The 22,247-nt window shown below is 37.7% G+C and overlaps 1 protein-coding gene across 2 annotated transcripts in view; it reads right to left on the bottom strand.

Moving 5' to 3' along the window:
* LOC106072424 (sodium- and chloride-dependent transporter XTRP3-like) overlaps positions 1–22,247 on the bottom strand; it is a 58,303-nt gene that overhangs the window by 30,246 nt on the left and 5,810 nt on the right. The window contains exons 1-3 of one of the 2 annotated variants that reach the window (XM_056036440.1): positions 22,037–22,115; positions 15,797–16,193; positions 11,893–12,009 (exon numbers count right to left, since the gene is read on the bottom strand). In XM_056036440.1, the coding sequence (XP_055892415.1) occupies positions 11,893–12,009; positions 15,797–16,058 (379 nt within the window). In that variant the 5' untranslated portion in view covers positions 16,059–16,193; positions 22,037–22,115. Of the gene's footprint in view, positions 1–11,892; positions 12,010–15,796; positions 16,194–22,036; positions 22,116–22,247 lie in introns of those variants that run through there. The other variant, XM_056036438.1, reaches the window with a different exon arrangement.

Here is a 22,247-nt window from a genome sequence, read left to right as displayed (position 1 = left end):
GCTGAAGGCTCGTCAAGCTCTAGGCTTGTAAGCCTGCTTGAACAAACCGTTCTGTCTGGAAGAGGTCCAAGTCAATGCCTATGTAAAGCATTGCCATTACTGACAAATCTGGCACTCCGAGCGCGTGGACTAGAATGCATGGTCGAAGGCCGAGTACACAGGGAACCTCCGCCATTTTCCTATGTTGTACCAAGCTAACCGTGCAGGATTCGCCATTAGTGTAACGTCCCTTGAGGAACGGTGCATGGATTATCGACAGGGGCGTGGAAGCTCTCTTTCAACTCCACACCGTGCAATGGGAAAGCTCTCGCATTCCCTTTGACACTCCCACAGGAGTTTTGTTTTGCTATTCATTTAGCCTAATTACTTCCTCTAGCGATCGTTTCCAGACGTGTGCCACGTTGAGACAGAAGAGAGTACCCGACACCTGAGTGCCACGTTGAGACAGAAGAGAGTACCCGACACCTGAGTGCCACGTTGAGACAGAAGAGAGTACCCGACACCTGAGTGCCACGTTGAGACAGAAGAGAGGACCCGACACCTGAGTGCCACGTTGAGACAGAAGAGAGGACCCGACACCTGAGTGCCACGTTGAGACAGAAAAGAGTACCCGACACCTGAGTGCCACGTTGAGACAGAAGAGAGTACCCGACACCTAAGTGCCACGTAGAGACAGAAGAGAGTACCCGACACCTGAGTGCCACGTTGAGACAGAAGAGAGTACCCGACACCTGAGTGCCACGTTGAGACAGAAGAGAGTACCCGACACCTGAGTGCCACGTTGAGACAGAAGAGAGTACCCGACACCTGAGTGCCACGTTGAGACAGAAGAGAGTACCCGACACCTGAGTGCCACGTTGAGACAGAAGAGAGTACCCGACACCTGAGTGCCACGTTGAGACAGAAGAGAGTACCCGACACCTGAGTGCCACGTTGAGACAGAAGAGAGTACCCGACACCTGAGTGCCACGTTGAGACAGAAGAGAGTACCCGACACCTGAGTGCCACGTTGAGACAGAAGAGAGTACCCGACACCTGAGTGCCACGTTGAGACAGAAGAGAGTACCCGACACCTGAGTGCCACGTTGAGACAGAAGAGAGGACCCGACACCTGAGTGCCACGTTGAGACAGAAGAGAGTACCCGACACCTGAGTGCCACGTTGAGACAGAAGAGAGTACCCGACACCTGAGTGCCACGTTGAGACAGAAGAGAGTACCCGACACCTGAGTGCCACGTTGAGACAGAAGAGAGTACCCGACACCTGAGTGCCACGTTGAGACAGAAGAGAGTACCCGACACCTGAGTGCCACGTTGAGACAGAAGAGAGTACCCGACACCTGAGTGCCACGTTGAGACAGAAGAGAGTACCCGACACCTGAGTGCCACGTTGAGACAGAAGAGAGTACCCGACACCTGAGTGCCACGTTGAGACAGAAGAGAGTACCCGACACCTGAGTGCCACGTTGAGACAGAAGAGAGTACCCGACACCTGAGTGCCACGTTGAGACAGAAGAGAGTACCCGACACCTGAGTGCCACGTCGACAGATTTTCGACTTGTTTTTTTCTGGATGGAGCGAGTTATTTATAGCTTACAGCCTGAGCGAGTTATTTATAGCTTACAGCCTGAGCGAGTTATTTATAGCTTAAAGCCTGAGCGAGTTATTTATAGCTTACAGCCTGAGCGAGTTATTTATAGCTTACAGCCTGAGCGAGTTATTTATAGCTTACAGCCTGAGCGAGTTATTTATAGCTTATTGTTTACAGCCTGAGCGAGTTATTTATAGCTTATTGTTTACAGCCTGAGTGAGTTATTTATAGCTTATTGTTTACAGCCTGAGCGAGTTATTTATAGCTTACAGCCTGAGCGAGTTATTTATAGCTTATTCTTTACAGCCTGAGCGAGTTATTTATAGCTTATTCTTTACAGCCTGAGCGAGTTATTTATAGCTTACAGCCTGAGCGGGTTATTTATAGCTTATTGTTTACAGCCTGAGCGAGTTATTTATAGCTTATTGTTTACAGCCTGAGCGAGTTATTTATAGCTTATTCTTTACAGCCTGAGCGGGTTATTTATAGCTTATTCTTTACAGTCTGAGCGAGTTATTTATAGCTTATTCTTTACAGTCTGAGCGAGTTATTTATAGCTTATTCTTTACAGCCTGAGCGAGTTATTTATAGCTTACAGCCTGAGCGAGTTATTTATAGCTTATTCTTTACAGCCTGAGCGAGTTATTTATAGCTTATTCTTTACAGCCTGAGCGAGTTATTTATAGCTTACAGCCTGAGCGAGTTATTTATAGCTTATTCTTTAAAGTCTGAGCGAGTTATTTAAAGCTTATTCTTTACAGCCTGAGCGAGTTATTTATAGCTTACAGCCTGAGCGAGTTATTTATAGCTTATTCTTTACAGCCTGAGCGGGTTATTTATAGCTTATTCTTTACAGACTGAGCGGGTTATTTATAGCTTATTCTTTACAGCCTGAGCGAGTTATTTATAGCTTATTCTTTACAGCCTGAGCGAGTTATTTATAGCTTATTCTTTACAGCCTGAGCGAGTTATTTATAGCTTATTCTTTACAGCCTGAGCGGGTTACTCGACTCGTTTTTTTTTTTAGTCAAATCTTGACTTGAAGAATAGTTTTGTTTTGTTTTAATGAAAAAATTCAAATGTCCTCCAAAGATCTTGTCGACCATATGAACCCTGAATAGATAAGTTCGAGAAGATGTTGTTTTTTTTTAAAGAACGTAACTTCAGTTTCTTTATTGTGCCTAGCGATCGTTCCCTAGCGCCGCCTCTTTACCAGCCTACTGTTACATTTGTATCTCCAACACTCGGCATTAGCTCGTGGCCTAAGGAACGCATAGATATCGTAATACATTTTGTGTTCTTCTAATGTATTGTTAGGTGTGATGCACAATTGTTAAACACATTTCCTCATGAATAATACAGAGTCTTGTTAGTACTGCTACTAGATCTAATACTACTTTTATGTGTAAAACGAAGTAATATTCATTCTCTGACTCTGGCAGGGTCGAACTTCGTTACAGAGAAACAAAAAAAAACATTGTAGTCTCCCTTTAACAGGGTTCACTGAGGAATTTTCTGGTGATGTGGCAGGTCTGCAGCAGTACCGCCCTCTGACAGGCAACGAGAATCTTCTTAGGGATGTTAAAGGCCTTGAAGGTATCTGTGAGGTCAGTTGTCATTATCCCTCAGTTAATATAACATCAAGATACATTTTTATTTGACACAACTTCCATAGCGGCGTATTCTCCATGCCTACATTCCAAGATGTTCTTTGTTTTTTTTTTCCATTTCAGTTTTCCTTATAGTATGTGATAGTGGTGCGGCTATGTCAATGATTATAGCGGTACACACACACAGGCTACGCTGTAGATTTGTTCCTAGGTTTATGTTGTTTATTATGGCCAGAACATCGCCATTTGTTTTTAATAAACGGCCCACATTTTACAATTTTAGCCCGTGAATGAGTGTATCTGTTGCAAAGAAATTTCACCACCCACTCTCTTTCCTTCTCTCTTGTTGTTTTTCTTACCTGCGCATCGTAAATTCTGCAAAATAGACTTGATTTGGAAAGACCCGCTTCATAATGAGTGCTGCTCCTCTGAGGGCTCAAAACCTATAAGCGAAACAGAACACCGGGACTAAATGGGAAAGAACCATGTGACATTTTATAGGATTACTTTTTTGTTCTCCTAGTGAAAGGTTCTTGCATCCTCGTTCCCTGCAAGACTTGAACTAACAAGCAGACTATTTAAAAAACTTTTTTTTTCTCTACCATGTGATGTTTAGTAGACTGAATGAACTGTAGTTCTACCATGTGATGTTTAGTAGACTGAATGAACTGTAGCTCTACCATGTGATGTTTAGTAGACTGAATGAACTGTAGTTCTACCATGTGATGTTTAGTAGACTGAATGAACTGTAGTTCTACCATGTGATGTTTAGTAGACTGAATGAACTGTAGCTCTACCATGTGATGTTTAGTAGACTGAATGAACTGTAGCTCTACCATGTGATGTTTAGTAGACTGAATGAACTGTAGTTCTACCATGTGATGTTTAGTAGACTGAATGAACTGTAGTTCTACCATGTGATGTTTAGTAGACTGAATGAACTGTAGCTCTACCATGTGATGTTTAGTAGACTGAATGAACTGTAGCTCTACCATGTGATGTTTAGTAGACTTAATGAACTGTAGTTCTACCATGTGATGTTTAGTAGACTGAATGAACTGTAGCTCTACCATGTGATGTTTAGTAGACTGAATGAACTGTAGTTCTACCATGTGATGTTTAGTAGACTGAATGAACTGTAGTTCTACCATGTGATGTTTAGTAGACTGAATGAACTGTAGCTCTACCATGTGATGTTTAGTAGACTGAATGAACTGTAGCTCTACCATGTGATGTTTAGTAGACTGAATGAACTGTAGTTCTACCATGTGATGTTTAGTAGACTGAATGAACTGTAGTTCTACCATGTGATGTTTAGTAGACTGAATGAACTGTAGTTCTACCATGTGATGTTTAGTAGACTGAATGAACTGTAGTTCTACCATGTGATGTTTAGTAGACTGAATGAGCTGTAGTTCTACCATGTGATGTTTAGTAGACTGAATGAACTGTAGCTCTACCATGTGATTTTTAGTAGACTGAATGAACTGTAGCTCTACCATGTGATGTTTAGTAGACTGAATGAACTGTAGCTCTACCATGTGATGTTTAGTAGACTGAATGAACTGTAGCTCTACCTCAGTGGCTGAGCGGTAAAGCGCTTGGCTTCCGAACCGGTGGTCCGGGGTTCGAATCCTGGTGAATACTGCGATTTTTACTTTCGGGATCATCGGGCGCCTCTGAGCCCACCCAGCTCTAACGGGTACTTAAAGTTAGTTGGAGAAAAGTAAAGACGGTTGGTCGTTGTGCTGGCCACATGACACCCTTGTTAACCGTAGGCCACAGAAACAGATTACATCATCTGCCCTATAGACCACAAGGTCTGAAAGGGGAACTTTATTTTGTTTTACCACTTGATGTTTAGTAGACCTAATGGACTGTAGGTATTTCTAAACAGACAGCAATATTTGGACGTAGCTGTATTGAAAGAGAGTGTTTCGAAATAGGCCCGTGAATTTTACATTTACCTACACTTGGTGTGTTGTATTTTTATTCTTTAATTCACACACACACACACACACACACACACACAAGAGAACATTTTAAACCCCACTGAGATTAAAACACACCAGCAGCACCAGATCGATGGCCTAATAGCGATGTGAGTAGCTCGTGTTTTCGAAATCTGATATTGACTATCTGATGGTAGCCAGACTCTATGGGACTGGACATGCGTGAGAACTGTTTTGCTTTTGAATATCCCAAGACTCTCCCTCTAACTTGATCACTACAACCAGAGATACTCGAGTGTCACGTTGCCACCTCAAAATAACGACCAAGAGGTCATAATACAAATATTTTCATAAAAAACCTTTGAAGTAAAAAATGTTAATTGTTCTGCGCTCATTAAGTTTAAAAACTGTAGCAATTATTGAACTGAAGTAAACTAAAGTATTCAAACAAACGATAATGCATGTATTTACTTTATGGTATACTTGTTTTGAAACCAGTTTCAAATATTTTAATATTTTTTACTTGTAACTCTGGTGTTGCAACGCAATGGCTGGTACAATGCAGCAGAAATACATTGACAGATCAAAGTTAAACAGCACAAAATGAGACGAAGAAAAGGGTAGGGTCACACTGACCCAAGTTAACATTACCGTTCGACTCAGTTCGAGACGCCTCAGCTTCAATAGCTCTTCCACAGTGGACACGCGCACCGACCTCCAAAAGATGCTCTCTCATCTCGTGAAACATCTCTAAGATTGCCAGAGATTGCACCTGAAGAGGAGCGATTATTGCAATACAGCCATCCGGAGCTGTTGTCTAACATTAATATGACCTGACAACTGGTCAACTGACACCATCATCATCATGATCATCAAACTCATTTGAGTGAGGCTTGAGAGGCTCAAATCCTCTCTTGCAAAAGCCCTGGACAGAAACCTTGCTGTATTGCGTAGTGCATAAATGTCGCCATACAGGTCGAGAATTTTGGGTTTCCCAGACCTGTCGAGACGGAGATCAGCAAGTCTGGGGCATTCAAAAAGAATATGAGACACGGTTTCCTCTTCTTCTCAACAGCGGGGGCACCGTGAATCAAAATTTGGCCATAGCCGTGAGAAATATGAGCCTGTCCTGCACTGCGCCATAATAGCTTGCTCAGGCCTGGACAGTCTCCACCACGGGGAAGTGCGTTCAGGGCGCCTCATGCGCTCTCAGTCTCCACGGGCCCTTTGGGACCTGTCCCAGCACTGACACCATGGACCTGGAGTAAGAGGATTACATGAACAGCCTATCTTGCTGCGAGATTCTGAGCCAATCAGAATACACGTACTATTGCACCATACAGGTGCCCACTAACAGCATAAAACACTCAGGCACCAATCAGGGCCGGCCTTAGGCATAGGCAAACAAGCCAGCCGTCTAGGGCCCCCGATTAATGGGAGCCTCGTAAAGGACTCCATGTGACCTTTTAAAGAGAAGAAATGGCGACACTTGGGCCCAATGTTATTGTTAGAGTACTAGATTTTCAATAATTTTTTTTCGCTGTTTATTTTTTATTTTTATTTTTCATTTGGGGGCCACCAAATTCAATCCGCCGGCCCTGCACCAATATAAAAGTTAAGAAAGTGAATTAGAAAGAAAAAAAATTAAAAGAATGTTTTCATACAAACTATAATGTTTACACTTATATTAATTTCAGACATTTTTAAAACTCCGTTGATTCCTTCTCAAATCATCAAAAAACGACTAATATGACAACCTTTATCGTTACTATGGATTTTCTGTAGTTAGCGTTAGCTTTTTTTTTGGCCTTGTTCATGTAGCAATTATTGCCAGCGCCTATTTTACTGTTCATGATGGTATGTGGGGTTGTTGCCCTTGGACTGTGTTGACCAAAAAAAATGTAGGGGGAAGAGACAAAAATAGAATATGCGAAATAATTTCTGAAATAAACATGTATAAATAAATGTGTAGTATGATTTGACAGGACAAGCTGATTAGGTCAACAAAATTAAGGTATATTTTTTTTTTAAATTCTCACTTTTGAAACAAACTTCATCTTTATTTACGGATAATTTACAGGATTTCAATTTTATTCAAAGATATAAATTAAATCATAAGATGTTATACGATTTTAATTAATCAGAAGTATAAGATATATATGTGTCGGTCGCTATTTGACATTGGACTATCACGATGGGCGCTACTTATAAATTCTGCTGCTCACATACCTATATGCTGTATTCTTTGAATGAATTGACCGGTGGTCGCTTTGCAACAGAAGGAGAACATTAAGCTAGTAAATATAATTCTATCATAGACTGTAATAAACAATTTATTAATACATTTGAAACAATTTCATTCTTTTTATTTATATGAATTCAAAAGCTCATTCAACTCTGCATGAAAACGATTCTGCTGGCATCGAATGTATTTCTCTGAGGTTTAGGATTTGTTCTGTTGCTCTGCAACCTGTTTAGAAAACATTGTTATCCATATCGTAAAATGGCAATAAAAAATGTGATGAATGCTTCCGATGGCGTCCTGACGGTTTTTACTAAATCAACTTCACCGTTTGAAGTTGTTTGAATCCCACATTGGTTGAGGAGGTTGTTTGTTATTCATAGAAGAAGGATAGATGCAAGCTCGAGCTCAGTTTAAGGATGTGAGTTTCTGGACAATTTGGACAAGTCCCCAATGTTTCCGTCATGCCCCAGCCATCGACAAACTGTGAGTGAGGTTTTGTGTTCTGCACCATTAGCCTATAGCAGGGGTGTCCCATTTAGTCTCTCAAGTAGATGATTTATACAACTATCATTCAGTCTCTCTCTCAAGTAGATGATTTATACAACTATCATTCAGTCTCTCTCTAAAGTAGATGATTTATACAACTATCATTCAGTCTCTCTCTAAAGTAGATGATTTATACGACTATCATTCAGTCTCTCTCTAAAGTAGATGATTTATACGACTATCATTGAGTCTCTCTCTAAAGTAGATGATTTATACGACTATCATTCAGTCTCTCTCTAAAGTAGATGATTTATACGACTATCATTCAGTCTCTCTCTAAAGTAGATGATTTATACGACTATCATTCAGTATCTCTCTAAAGTAGATGATTTATACGACTATCTTTCAGTCTCTAAAGTAGATGATTTATACGACTATCATTCAGTCTCTAAAGTAGATGATTTATACGACTATCATTCAGTCTCTAAAGTAGATGATTTATACGACTATCTTTCAGTCTCTCTCTAAAGTAGATGATTTATACGACTATCTTTCAGTCTCTAAAGTAGATGATTTATACGACTATCATTCAGTCTCTAAAGTAGATGATTTATACGACTATCATTCAGTCTCTCTCTAAAGTAGATGATTTATACGACTATCTTTCAGTCTCTCTCTAAAGTAGATGATTTATACGACTATCTTTCAGTCTCTAAAGTAGATGATTTATACGACTATCATTCAGTCTCTCTCTAAAGTAGATGATTTATACGACTATCTTTCAGTCTCTAAAGTAGATGATTTATACGACTATCATTCAGTCTCTCTCTAAAGTAGATGATTTATACGACTATCATTCAGTCTCTAAAGTAGATGATTTATACGACTATCATTCAGTCTCTCTCTAAAGTAGATGATTTATACGACTATCTTTCAGTCTCTAAAGTAGATGATTTATACGACTATCATTCAGTCTCTCTCTAAAGTAGATGATTTATACGACTATCATTCAGTCTCTCTCTAAAGTAGATGATTTATACGACTATCATTCAGTCTCTCTCTAAAGTAGATGATTTATACGACTATCATTCAGTCTCTAAAGTAGATGATTTATACGACTATCATTCAGTCTCTAAAGTAGATGATTTATACGACTATCATTCAGTCTCTCTCTAAAGTAGATGATTTATACGACTATCTTTCAGTCTCTAAAGTAGATGATTTATACGACTATCATTCAGTCTCTCTCTAAAGTAGATGATTTATACGACTATCATTCAGTCTCTCTCTAAAGTAGATGATTTATACGACTATCATTCAGTCTCTCTCTAAAGTAGATGATTTATACGACTATCTTTCAGTCTCTAAAGTAGATGATTTATACGACTATCATTCAGTCTCTCTCTAAAGTAGATGATTTATACGACTATCATTCAGTCTCTCTCTAAAGTAGATGATTTATACGACTATCTTTCAGTCTCTAAAGTAGATGATTTATACGACTATCTTTCAGTCTCTAAAGTAGATGATTTATATGACTATCATTCAATCTCTCTCTAAAGTAGATGATTTATACGACTATCTTTCAGTCTCTAAAGTAGATGATTTATACGACTATCATTCAGTTTCTCTCTAAAGTAGATGATTTTTACGACTATCATTCAGTCTCTCTCTAAAGTAGATGATTTATACGAGTATCTTTCAGTCTCTAAAGTAGATGATTTATACGACTATCTTTCAGTCTCTAAAGTAGATGATTTATACGACTATCATTCAGTCTCTCTCTAAAGTAGATGATTTATACGACTATCATTCAGTCTCTCTCTAAAGTAGATGATTTATACGACTATCTTTCAGTCTCTAAAGTAGATGATTTATACGACTATCTTTCAGTCTCTCAAGCAGATGATTTATACGACTATCTTTCAGTCTCTAAAGTAGATGATTTATACGACTATCTTTCAGTCTCTCAAGCAGATGATTTATACGACTATCTTTCAGTCTCTCAAGCAGATGATTTATACGACTATCATTCATAAAGCTGTACATCACACATGTCTCAATAGTACAATCAAAACAAGAGTATTCACATGAAACAATAAGAAAAAAAAACACTCCACTGAACACAAAGAACGTCCTGGAACATATCCTATGTTAAGGGTGTATGTGTGTACTTCTGATGCTTCAATGAGCTAATTTTTTTGTTTTTCTAAATACCGACTGTTTGTAAACATTGAGCTTTATCTTTTGTTATTTTAATAATACTGGTTTTTAAATTAATAGAACGGTTAATGTGTTCTTGCATAAAATTTAAAATGTACTGTACATCTGTGTATTGCCCACAAGGCGGATACATTTTGGGGGTGGTCAAAACATTGTGTATAGGTTACTTTTTTTTCAAATAGTAAAAAAAAATGACCGTGTCCAATGGTCTCAGTACTAAACTAAAGAATTTTAAATATATTTTATTTGTTGTTACATGCCATAATATATTAATTCGAATGATCATCATCTGTTAATTGTTACTGCAGCCTAATTTTTTTTTGTCAGCAAGGAAAAAGCTGAACATTATTTTATAGACTTAATACCCTATAACAAATTTCAATAAAATCCTCCTTAGAGCAAGAGGCTTGTGTTATAGGAGCTGATACAGAATCTACACCGTCGGAAATATCTAGAAGTTCTTTCATCGTTATGATGTGCGAAACTAAATCTCTACCAGCTCTAAACCACATTGAATGTCAAAGCATATCGCTTACGATGGATTACGGCCGTCGGTCAAGGAGTCAAGGCAATAGTTCTTCTCGCTAATGACAGTAAAGTAATGACAAATTAATGAAAACAGTAACTTTTGGACGTGTCGCCTTTTTGTAACAGCAGAAAGTGAAGAGTCTGTTCAACTGTACGTGACAGCAGCACGCCCATTTGAAGGATCTCTTTTGGAAGATCTGTGGAGCCTAGTGCTTTATGTCGCTTGAGCTTTTCTAGTACCGTCTAGCTTGCTCCAATTCTGGGAAGTCATTGAATTTCTCTTTGAGTGTTTCCTGTGGAATTTTCAGCATGATACACATCAGAGACAAACTTTTGCCGCTACAAAGCAAACTATAGTGCTCTGTCCACAGGATGAGTATATCACCCATTCTGGTTAATAGGAAAACACCATCTAGGTTCATTGAGACGCCTTAATTTGGAATGTTGGGTCGTAGACAGAATGGAGAGACTCAAAGAAGGTGCACGTGCGTCAGCATATTCTGAGATCTTCTGTGAATGTTATAAAATCCATAGACAACTGTGCAAGAACTTATTGTGAAAATGTGTGATTTTATTAGACTTTTAAACTGTGGAAAATTACATTCAGAATAATTAAAGGATTAACGTTATCTGATCAGCTGCCCTGTAGTTGGAGAGCTCTCACAAAAGCTGCGGGACACACATTTGAGACCTTAAGAAAAGTCCTTATGGTTTGCGTAGTCATGTTCAACATAGCACTCATCCCTAATCTTCGGAATCGAAATCATTGCCATAATATACAATAATAAGAAAATCCTAAATATAAGTTGTTGTTTTTTTTACTATAATTTTTTTTTCGCACGCAGGCGGTCACAAACCTTGTGGCGTCGCAATGTAATACATTTCTTTTTCAGCAAAAAAAAAATATCAACACTAAGTACTTTTTTAATGTTACTATCTTTACAAAAACTAAATATGCAAATTTTATTTGTCATTGTAAAAAACAATATGGCAAGTATTGGGAACGAATCCACGACATTCGGCTTATTACCGCAACATAACTACCCTGCCACACTAATATTGGCGAAGTTTCAATAAATGATTCCATTTTTTTACTTGAGTTTTCGACTAATTTTCAACCAACATTTTATTTTTTTCTTTCCAGCCATGAAGAAATTGTAAGCTAATGGCAGGAATTGAAACCCAAGACAAAGAGAAGTTACAAGAACGAAGAATTTTACAACAAAAAAATGAAATCAAAGCTATTTCCACGTTTTACCTCCACCGTTCTTCTGTGTCAAGTAGGGAAATCTCCAAACGTTACCAAGACCTACAGCGTAGCCAATCAGCGACAAGACAAACTGTGCTCTGTTGTCCCACGTGACTCGCTCTTCCCCTGGAAATAAATATTTAAATATTCATTGCACTTCAAAGAGAAAAAAAACAAAAACAAAAAACAACAAACAAGCGATTGCCTGGAAGAGACAAACACTAATCAATAGTGTCTGAAAATCGATACTGACTTTAACGACATATTACTTCTCCTGACATGCTGATCAATAACCACAAAGGAGACTCATTAGCCCAACTGACAGGAGAATCGATTCTAAATTTGCAGTTTTGACGTCTGCTGACAGTGATGCAATGTAATTGTAAACAAATGACTTCCAGACAGGAAATAATCTCTGTTATTTACACGATTGATGTGGAAGAGGGCTGAATCGTTTTGTAGATTTATTTAAACGAATCAAACTTATTTGATTTGAATAACACACCTTAGTCAACTTTGATTTGAGTATACAAATAGTCAACTTTGATTTGAGTATACAAATAGTCAACTTTGATTTGAGTATACAAATAGTCAACTTTGATTTGAGTATACAAATAGTCAACTTTGATTTGAGTATACAAATAGTCAACTTTGATTTGAGTATACAAATAGTCAACTTTGATTTGAGTATACAAATAGTCAACTTTGATTTGAGTATACAAATAGTCAACTTTGATTTGAGTATACAAATAGTCAACTTTGATTTGAGTATACAAATAGTCAACTTTGATTTGAGTATACAAATAAATCAACTTTGATTTGAACAACATACTTAGTCAATTTGATTTGAACAACACACTTAGTCAACTTTGATTTCAATAAACACATTGTCAAGTTTGATTTGAATATACAATTACTCAGCTTTATTTGAATAAAACACTTAGTCAATTTGATTTAAATAAATACTTAGTCAACTTTGATTTGATTAACACTTAGTCAACTTTTGTTTAGATAGTTTGTCATGCGCCATTTTGTTTACTAGAATAGGCAAGGTAATATACAAACATAGAGGAAATTAAAATCAACAGTCTAGAAATGTGTTTACATTTTTAGCGGCCTCCAAAAAGGCCAGCTATAAGTTTTATGTGGTCAGTCCGTCCGCGCGTCAGCTTGTTATGTTTAGATATTTTAAAAAACTTGAAATGATATTAAATATCGGATTTCATGATATTTTGCAGCTTGCAAAGCCCAAGTGTAAACAGCTTAATTTTTATCTTCTGAAAGCGAACCGTTTTAGTTTTTAATATTTAATATAGAAGTTGTTTTAGTAAACCATGTTTAAAATGATTGTCTATGAACTTAAGAACGAGAGCTTCTAGAAATGTCTGTTTTGGGATGAGATCTACTAAGCAGTGTTTAGTGTTACATGTTACTAGGGTCACTCCATCCACACATATCTTTCTGATATTTGGCCAACAGGATGGACTTCATCCCTAGGCCATTAATGAGTTTGTGTTTTCATTAGTCATCTAGTACATGATCATTTAATCAAATCTGTTAGGCCAGGCTAACACTGGGCTATATATTCATAGCAATCAGTTCACTGAATACATAGGAATATTAAGAATGTTTATGACAACATTAATATATCTCAGTGCCCTTTGGTATCATGTTGTTCGTCGGCCCAACAATACAATCAAATTGGCAAATACTTTCCACCCGCCCGCGTCTATTTTGTATGGACGTGTGTTTTAAGCGTGTTTGCAGTTAGTTTTTGTTTGTAACTCACATCTTCTTATATTTGTGCTGAACATATGGAACACTGACTTTTTCCTTGCTTTATAGGACTACTTCGGGTGTCGCTTATGAGTTTGTTTTCGCACAAACTCTCATTGTAATCTTGTTCATGATCGTTTGGGTTCTCTTTTCTTAAAAAAAAATCCTTTCTAATGACAAAAAATATTTTTACATCTCTCTATGTTAAAGTGTGACATTCAACTGCTCTCAGACTCGATTCTTGTGTTTGTGTTGTCTGTTTGTTTAGCTAACCTCGCACGCCAAACTTTCTTATCTTAGTTTTAATCCTGGTCTTCCTAATTGTTTCCTTTTCTTTTTTTGTTCATTTAATCTGTCTATAAAGTTTTTAATGCTAACAGCATGTTTATCTTTATGTCTCTATAAATCTCTTTATCTCTTTATTTATATGCTATTGTTGTAGCACTTTTAATTTTAAAATGAGATCTGTGATAATTTTCCGTTTCTAGTCAACTACTGTCTTTTTGCATTACAAAAAAAATGCATTCCAAAGCAGTCAGCCAATCGTCTGTATTCTTAGAACCTCCATTGAGTGATGTCCCTTTTAAGTATTTTCTAATTTGAATAAAGCAATCTACGTAACCGTGAACTAAATGGCCGTCATACGGTCGGAAGTCTGATGACAGCTGATAAGCCGAAAATCACCAACTCAAATTAAGCAAAAATGATTAGTTCGGCATTTTAGTAGAGTCCATATTTTTAGTTTATCAGTCTGTCAGTCTGTCTGTCAGTTTCACTTTGAAAGGTAGAATGAAGAATGGGGATAGCTCTGAAGTCATTGAAGAAAATGTTTATTGATGTCCGGCTTTGACCATCAAATGAGGAGCGTGACAAGTAATAAGTGGACAGTGAGTGACCAGTTCAATTCTGCCAGGCACACTTCAATACTACCGAATCCCCATTATCGCCCATTTTAACTTGGAAGTGTGGAAGGGGGAGTTGAGAAGCAGCTACAGGAACTAGCGAGAACGTGGAGTTCAAGAGAGGGGGAGCGGAGAGGCGCGTGTTGGACTCTCACACCATCAAATCCAGCTTATTGATCCAACCTTGGAACCTCACAAATAGACAAAAGTATGATCTGCTAGATGATATAGGTCTGTGGGAGGCTTCAGGAAACAAGAAAGACAGAAAGTACTAACATTTACATTGGGAATGAACGAATAGAATAAGATTAACAACACAAAGAAAGAGAGAACAAATGAGGTACATGAATATAAGAGCAGAGAGAGCAGAGAGATAGAGATAAAAGAGATAGAGACAGAGAGAGAGAGATAGAGAGAGAGAGTAAACAAAACGCTGTGACAGAGAACAGAGATTAACAGTATGAGTAAGGAAGTCACTATCCCAATACAAATGAAACAAACATATCAAACTGTAGTAGGAAAAAAAAAGGCAAGGGAGACAATTCGTGGAGTTGACAACAACTACCTTGACGCTTGTTCTAGTTTGCATGATGGATGTCAGAGCTCCGTGATCACGATTATTTGTGTATAAACTACAGACCGAGTTTCCTTCTGTTCACAATGCCTCTATATAGTTGACTCCTTTATGGAGGAACCTGGGTAGACGCAGATATCGAAGACTACTTTAACGATCTAGATCTAGATTAGATCTTAAGAGTTCTATGTGTAATAAACGTGGTGATTCGTAATAAATAATAAATATCTCAGACAATGCCAGCTTGATATTGGTGGAATCGTTCGATCAAGAGGCAGACGTTTGGTACCCAACATGAGCTAAAATTTTAAAAAATAATTTTATTTTAAAAAGTTGTTTAATGGAGGTATTGATTTCTTTGTAAATGTAATTTGTAAAATGTTTTTCTTGTTTATTTAATGTGTAACCAGGATTGAAGTGAACATTTCTGACTAAATCAAGCCTCTTACCTGTGTGTCTGAACAAAGCATGCCTCTTACCTGTGTGTCTGAACAAATCATGCCTCTTACCTGTGTGTCTGAACAAATCAAAGCCTCTTACCTGTGTGTCTGAACAAATCAAAGCCTCTTACCTGTGTGTCTGAACAAATCATGCCTCTTGCCTGTGTGTCTGAACAAATCATGCTTCTTACCTGTGTGTCTGAAAAAATCATGCCTCTTACCTGTGTGTCGATTGATTTTCTTCTCCAGATCGATCTTCAGGAGGTTGACGGTGCTGGCGTCAGGTCCGATGCTCATGATGCTACCGTAAGTCGACGCAACTGGGGTCATTTTTTCGCTCTCCGCAGGGCTCTGCTCCCCACTTTTAGTCTCAGGAGGCGCCAAACAGTTCATCTCGATCTGGAAGCGCCGGTTGAGTGAGTCTGAGCTGGGCGATAGATTTCCGTTGGCCGAGGATATCCTCGAGTCGCCACCTTGCTCCATCCAGAAATCAATGTCGTGGTCACTTGAGACAGGAGTCTGACAAAGTCATGTACGTTGTTCTAGAGAGAGCTGGACAGTTGACCACTGCTATACCCATCCGTTTACATTGCAGGTGGGTAGAAACCTGCACGAAGTCTAGAAAAAAAGAAGAAACATTCCTATCTAGTTATTATTACAAAGCTTATATCAACTCACTTTGTCTGTCTGTCTGTCTGGTAAAAAGTTTGAGCATGTTTTTTCTCCCATTTCCTATTCTCGGATCAAGTTAAAACTTTGCACAATTATTCAGTGAATCTGACAAAACATGAATCAATTTAGAAAATCAAACAATTAGTTAATTAACTGTTGGTGATTAATTATTTTCTTTGATTTCGAAATAAGGGGAGTAAATGCTACCTAATGAGAGATGCAAGCCTGCATCCAACATAACAAGGCAAGCCCTAACCTGGAACCCCTGGCACGGGGTATAAGAGAAAGGGTAGTTTAAGATATCGGGTGGACAACACAGGCTGTAAACATAAAGTGTTAGACCCTTGGCACAAGACATCGGATGTTACACAGTTTCGTCAGTGTGACTCTAAACTTGCAAGTTAAAAAGCAGAGCTCAGAATTGACCAGTGACATGTTTTGTGTTTATAACATGTTTTGTTTTACAAAGCTTATATCAACTCTCTCTGTCTGTCTGTTTTTCCGTCTGTCTATGTGTCTGGTCAAATGTTTGTACATGTTATTTCTCTGACGCCCAATCTTGGATCAAGCTGAAATTTTGCACAATAGTTTCTTTTACCTGACAACACAAAAGAATTAATAAAAAAATAAACAATTAGCTAATTAACTATTGGTAATAAATTACTTTGTTTCGTATCTCAATCAAGAGAAAGAAATAATACTTGACTGAAGTAGTGGTCCCTCTGAGGCTTATTACAAATTTAATTTTATGACTGATCCAAACTAACTGATACACTTAGTATAAATTTGTTTTTTGAAAAAGTAATTTTTTTTTTGTATTTTGCTTGTTACAGTTTTTGGATGTTCCTTTACATTTAAAGAAAATCTACATCCTAGCTCAAACCTCCCACGGGACAACGTGAGATTGTAGCAGGCATGGTTTGAACCCGGGACCATCGAGACAATCGAATGACAGCGCATACCACACCAGTGAATGACTGTAAGCCATCGAAACACATACATACATATATACACAGTAGGGAAGCGCCCATTTATCATAACACATGTTATCACACCGTGCAACCTGCACCCACCCATCTTTAAATCAATATGTGTATTCTACGAGCTTCAGCTATGCAGACAGTCTTATACACTTTCAGGCAGCGCAGACAGATAGATAAGAAGATAGGATCAAATTGTATTTGACTTACTTAAATCTGAGTTACTGCCTTGGACATTTTTAATATTAGAATTGAAAAAGGGGGGGGGTTGAGTGGAGTTTTTTTTTTTAGATCAGCGGTTCTCAACCTTATAAGCTTGGCGAAATTTTTTTTACAAGCCCCCACTCTGCCGTGACCCACCCACACAGCAATAGAAGAATAAACAAAAATAATCCAAATTTTGATGGTCTAAGGCGACCCCTGGCAAATCGCCAATCGACCCCCAAGGGGGTCACGATCCACAGATTGAGAACCCCTGTTTTAGATATTGCAAATGTCTGGAGTTTGAAACTGAAATTTCGTGGCTGTAGCAGTGTGAGTATTTCTTAGAGACCCCAGGTGCAATGAAAACAATTGATTTGAAAAAATGACGTTGTAAATTTAAACTACAACGCACACACACACAAACACACATACATTTTTTTAAACTTTTTTTTTCCTCTTCAGTGCAAATTTCTGTCTTTTGGTTTTAATATCTTTCTGTTTTATTTTCTTTCTGTTTTATTTTCTTTCTGTTTTATTTTCTTTCTGTTTTATTTTCTTTCTGTTTTATTTTTGAATTTCCTACTTTGTTTCTTCCCCAGTTTCCATTTAGGCTACTGGTAATTAGCGTCTGTGTATTAATCTACTCAAATTTCAAGGAAAATCATTTGAGTCGTTTTCGAGATCTGTGTCCACCCAGGCTTAAAGCAGGTTCCGCCCACGAAGAGTTTGCAAGCTATTAAGAGGAATTATAGAAAACGACTATTATTACCAAATAACGCCGCTACTTTGTCACGTGACATGTTTTAGTTATCGCACACTAACGTCTTCTGTTACATGTCAGGCTGACCTCTATGTGGTTTCACATTTTCTTATCTTCTCCTGATCGATTGCCTACACTCAAAAATTGTCATTTGCTTTCATGAGTTGCTTCCCTTGAAGAATTATCACCCCTAGCTTTACTGAATTGTCAAATCTTGGACCCATTGATATCTATCTATCTATCTATCTATCTATCTATCTATCTATCTATCTATCTATCTATCTATCTATCTATCTATCTATCTATCTATCTTTTTGTCTATCTATCCATCTAATAATATCTATCTTTTTGTCTATCTATCTTTTTGTCTATCTATCTATCTATCTATCTATCTATCTATCTATCTATCTATCTATCTATCTATCTATCTATCTATCTATCTATCTATCTATCTATCTATCTATCTATCTATCTATCTATCTATCTATCTATCTATCTTTCTTTCTTTCTTTCTTTCTTTTTGTCTATCTATCCGTCTATCTATCTATCTATCTATCTATCTATCTATCTATCTATCTATCTATCTATCTATCTATCTATCTATCTATCTATCTATTTACATTAAAAACCTTTTTGAAGAACCGAAGAATTACAGATTTTTTGGGCTAGAAAAGATAAAGAAGTTAACTAGAGAGAGTAAGATAGATGGAGAAAAGGAGAGAGAGAGAGAGGGAGAGAGAGAGAGAGAGAGAAATGACATACAAAGAGAGATGAAACATAGAGAAAAGAGACTGATGCAGTGAGAAGAAGAACAAAGGCAAATAGAAAAAGAAAAGAGATCAAGAAAGACAAAAAGATTTCAAGAAAAGAGAAAAAAAGGGACATAAATCGCTATAAATGGGGAGAAAAAAAAGAGATGAGAATAAAGAGCGATACGTGCCTGGCATCTATTTTCAGGTGGTCGGCAATCAATACACTGACCAGTAAATAACCAAGTACAGACGGCCAGGACACGGCGACAAATAAAAAAAAATGCTGAACAATGGCTGGCCAAGCAGAAAATGGTGATCAGGGAATCATCTCGGGCTAAACTGAGGCAATTCGATTCCACTCCGTCTCAAGCAACCAGGCCAGGCGGAGTTTACACTGGTCATTCTCACTCATTGGATCTAGTGAAAAGGAAGGTCATGGCTAGTTACATCCCTCTGTTATGTGTCCGTTCAATAGGATAGGGTCAGGACGTCTCCATTCACCTTCAAGCAGTGTTGCCATATGTACACCAAAGATAACGACAGGTTAAGTTTCCTCTCTAAATAAATTCTTTTTTTTTGTTCCGGAAGTGAGCTTGTCTGGCTTTATAACCTCTTAATGGAATGTCTTCCCTTTAGTTTTCGTAAGTGACCCTGACCTTGTTTGGAGAACGAGGCGTGCTCTAGCTGACGGATTTGGATGTAAAATCAATTTAAACTAGACGTTGATCAAACTATCCTTGCCGGTGTGACAAATGTAACTTGCATAAAGGCGCCAGGATATCAAAGGCTTTCTATTAGCACTAAAACAAAATTAATTAAGCGCCAAAGGAAAAAAAAAACGGCTCTGAAAAACAAACCCTCTATTTATTCGTTTTGAACGGGATTCTTTTTTTTTTCTCATCTCTTATTTATGCCCTCTTTCTCCCATTTATGTCTTCGTCTTTCCATTTTTGTCCTCTTCTTCACATGTATGTCCTCTTCTTCACATGTATGTCCTCTTCTTCACATGTATGTCCTCTTTCTCACAATCTCGTGTATTTACTCCCATATTTATTGCTTTACTCCAATGTTTGTTCTCCTCTTCCTATTTATACAATTGTCCTATATTTTCATGTCCTCCTAAACTCAATTATGTCCTGTTCCTCTTTATTATACCCTTACATCATGTATTACATTTGTGTTCCAAGTGTCTCCAGGAGTAGATATCATGGGCCCAGGTTCGTTCCACAACGTTGTCATCGTGACGTTCCAAAATGTCTTTTTTAATGACTAACTGGTAAGTAAACAAATCAGTAATTTTAGTGCAATTTCTGGCTGAGGATTTAGGCAATTTTTTTTCTTTTCATCTCTCAAGTGTCTATAGTACTCCATCTTACTTCTTTTGTCTTCTATCTATGTCTGACACGTTTAAGTTAGTACTTGTGATTTGTGATATTATGTATTGCGTAGTAATATTGAGATTATGCCATGAACCGTCCAACCAAAGAAAAGCTATCCATGCGTCAAATTTGATAAGAGTGGCACTTAGAATACTGTATTCAATACTATACAGTAACATCGGGAAACAAAGAAAATAGTTTTGAAGCAAAGTACTCGTATGACCGGGTTCAAGATTGTAATAGTGAGTTCCCTCCCTTAGATTGAGTAGTCTATGACAAAACAATCCAGTCATCAAGTATGCATCAGTGCATTTGTATAGGTCTATATCATTATTGTTTAAGTGCTACCAATATAATGGATTGATTTGTTGTTTTAATATAAAAACTTAAACATAGGACCAACATTAAATGTGAATATTCCACTACAAGCTTAGTCATGAGACTATGCCCAGGTCTAACATAAAAGTCCTTCTAGTCACTAGTCAATGATGTTTGGGTTTAATGTGAGAAGCTGTAGTTTTTTTTGTTTTTTTTTTCGTAGATTTGCATTTTATCACTTATATTTTAAAAAAAATGCACACGTTTTGGTTGTAATAAAACCCAGTACAAGATGTCGGTCTGGGTGACACACACACACACACGCACACAGCTAAAAGTAATGTTTAAGCAAACAAGTATTGATAGAAACACCCTTGCACGTCACCAACACACAGACACCAGCCACACAAACACTGATTGACCAACTTCAGGGCGCGCTAGTACTGAGCTCAATGTGTTACGTGTGTGACAGGCAAACCAATAAATAACTTTGGTGTTAGCTTCATTAATCAAATCTTACAGCACACTGTCTTTTGTACTCACTGCACAGGAGACTACTCATTTATTTAGCAACACACATCTCTTCCTCTCTCTCTCTCTCTCTCTCTCATTCTTTTTTTCTCTCTCCCCATCTCTTTGATTCTATGTCTCTCTTTCAATCTCCTTTTTTTCTCTTCCTCTCTTTCTCTCTTCCTCCTTCTCTCTTCCTCGCCCTCTCTTTCTCTTATCCTCTCTATTCCCCTCTCTCTCTTGCAAACACACACACACACACCAATAATCTGGAACCTATTACTGTGGTTGTTTCGGGCTGAAGGGCAGAGAAAGAGAGAGAGAGAGCAGGTCTGTGCTGAACAGTGCAGTATTGGTGATTCGTCCAGATCAGTTTGACCTTGTGATAAGCTTATTCTTAGATCAATGTGGTTTACTGTCATCATCTGCACCATGGTTCGCAAGGTCTGAATTATTGTGATGACAGTCCGAAGATAGTACCACATGTCCGTTAAATAGTGACACGAGTAAATACTGTGGCTGGGGGCAAGGAAGGGACTTAGGGTTAGGGTTTCATTCACAAAATGCATAAACTATTTTTTTTTAAAAGCCTTTTAAGCACTTAGATTTATGACATGTATACATTGTGTACATTCCTAAGATCGGGAAACCAGTGAAACCCTAGACTCAGATCATTCCAAAAATAGCTACTTTCTGAGTGAAACCATTATTTCTTTTCTTCTTACAGTAACTCATGGTTCTTAGTCCCTCACGAAATAGTAGATGTATATATAACTAGTTGTTACTTTCACATCTCTTGACATTGCATTCTTTCTTTATATTATCAGTGCTAACAAAAGAGAGCTCTTAAATTAGGATTAATGAAGTTACTTTAGAAATTCCTGACCTTTTAATGACCTTTCCAGTGGTGAATGTATTGTCGTTCTACGTTAAATTTCCGTTGACTTCTTTATTTAATACAATTTCTCTGATTTTGTTGTAACGATGCAACTAGTCGCTTTCTACTATATCAAACCTGAATTTTTCATACTTTTTTTTTTATAAAAGTCGCAATGAAATAAAATGGAAGGCTGCTTTTTTTTTTTTAAACGTAGTGT

The sequence above is a fragment of the Biomphalaria glabrata genome, chromosome 7 (genome assembly GCF_947242115.1).
Source record: "Biomphalaria glabrata chromosome 7, xgBioGlab47.1, whole genome shotgun sequence".
In the NCBI taxonomy this organism is placed as follows: Eukaryota; Metazoa; Mollusca; class Gastropoda; family Planorbidae; genus Biomphalaria; species Biomphalaria glabrata.
This window is presented reverse-complemented; position numbering and strand designations above follow the sequence as displayed.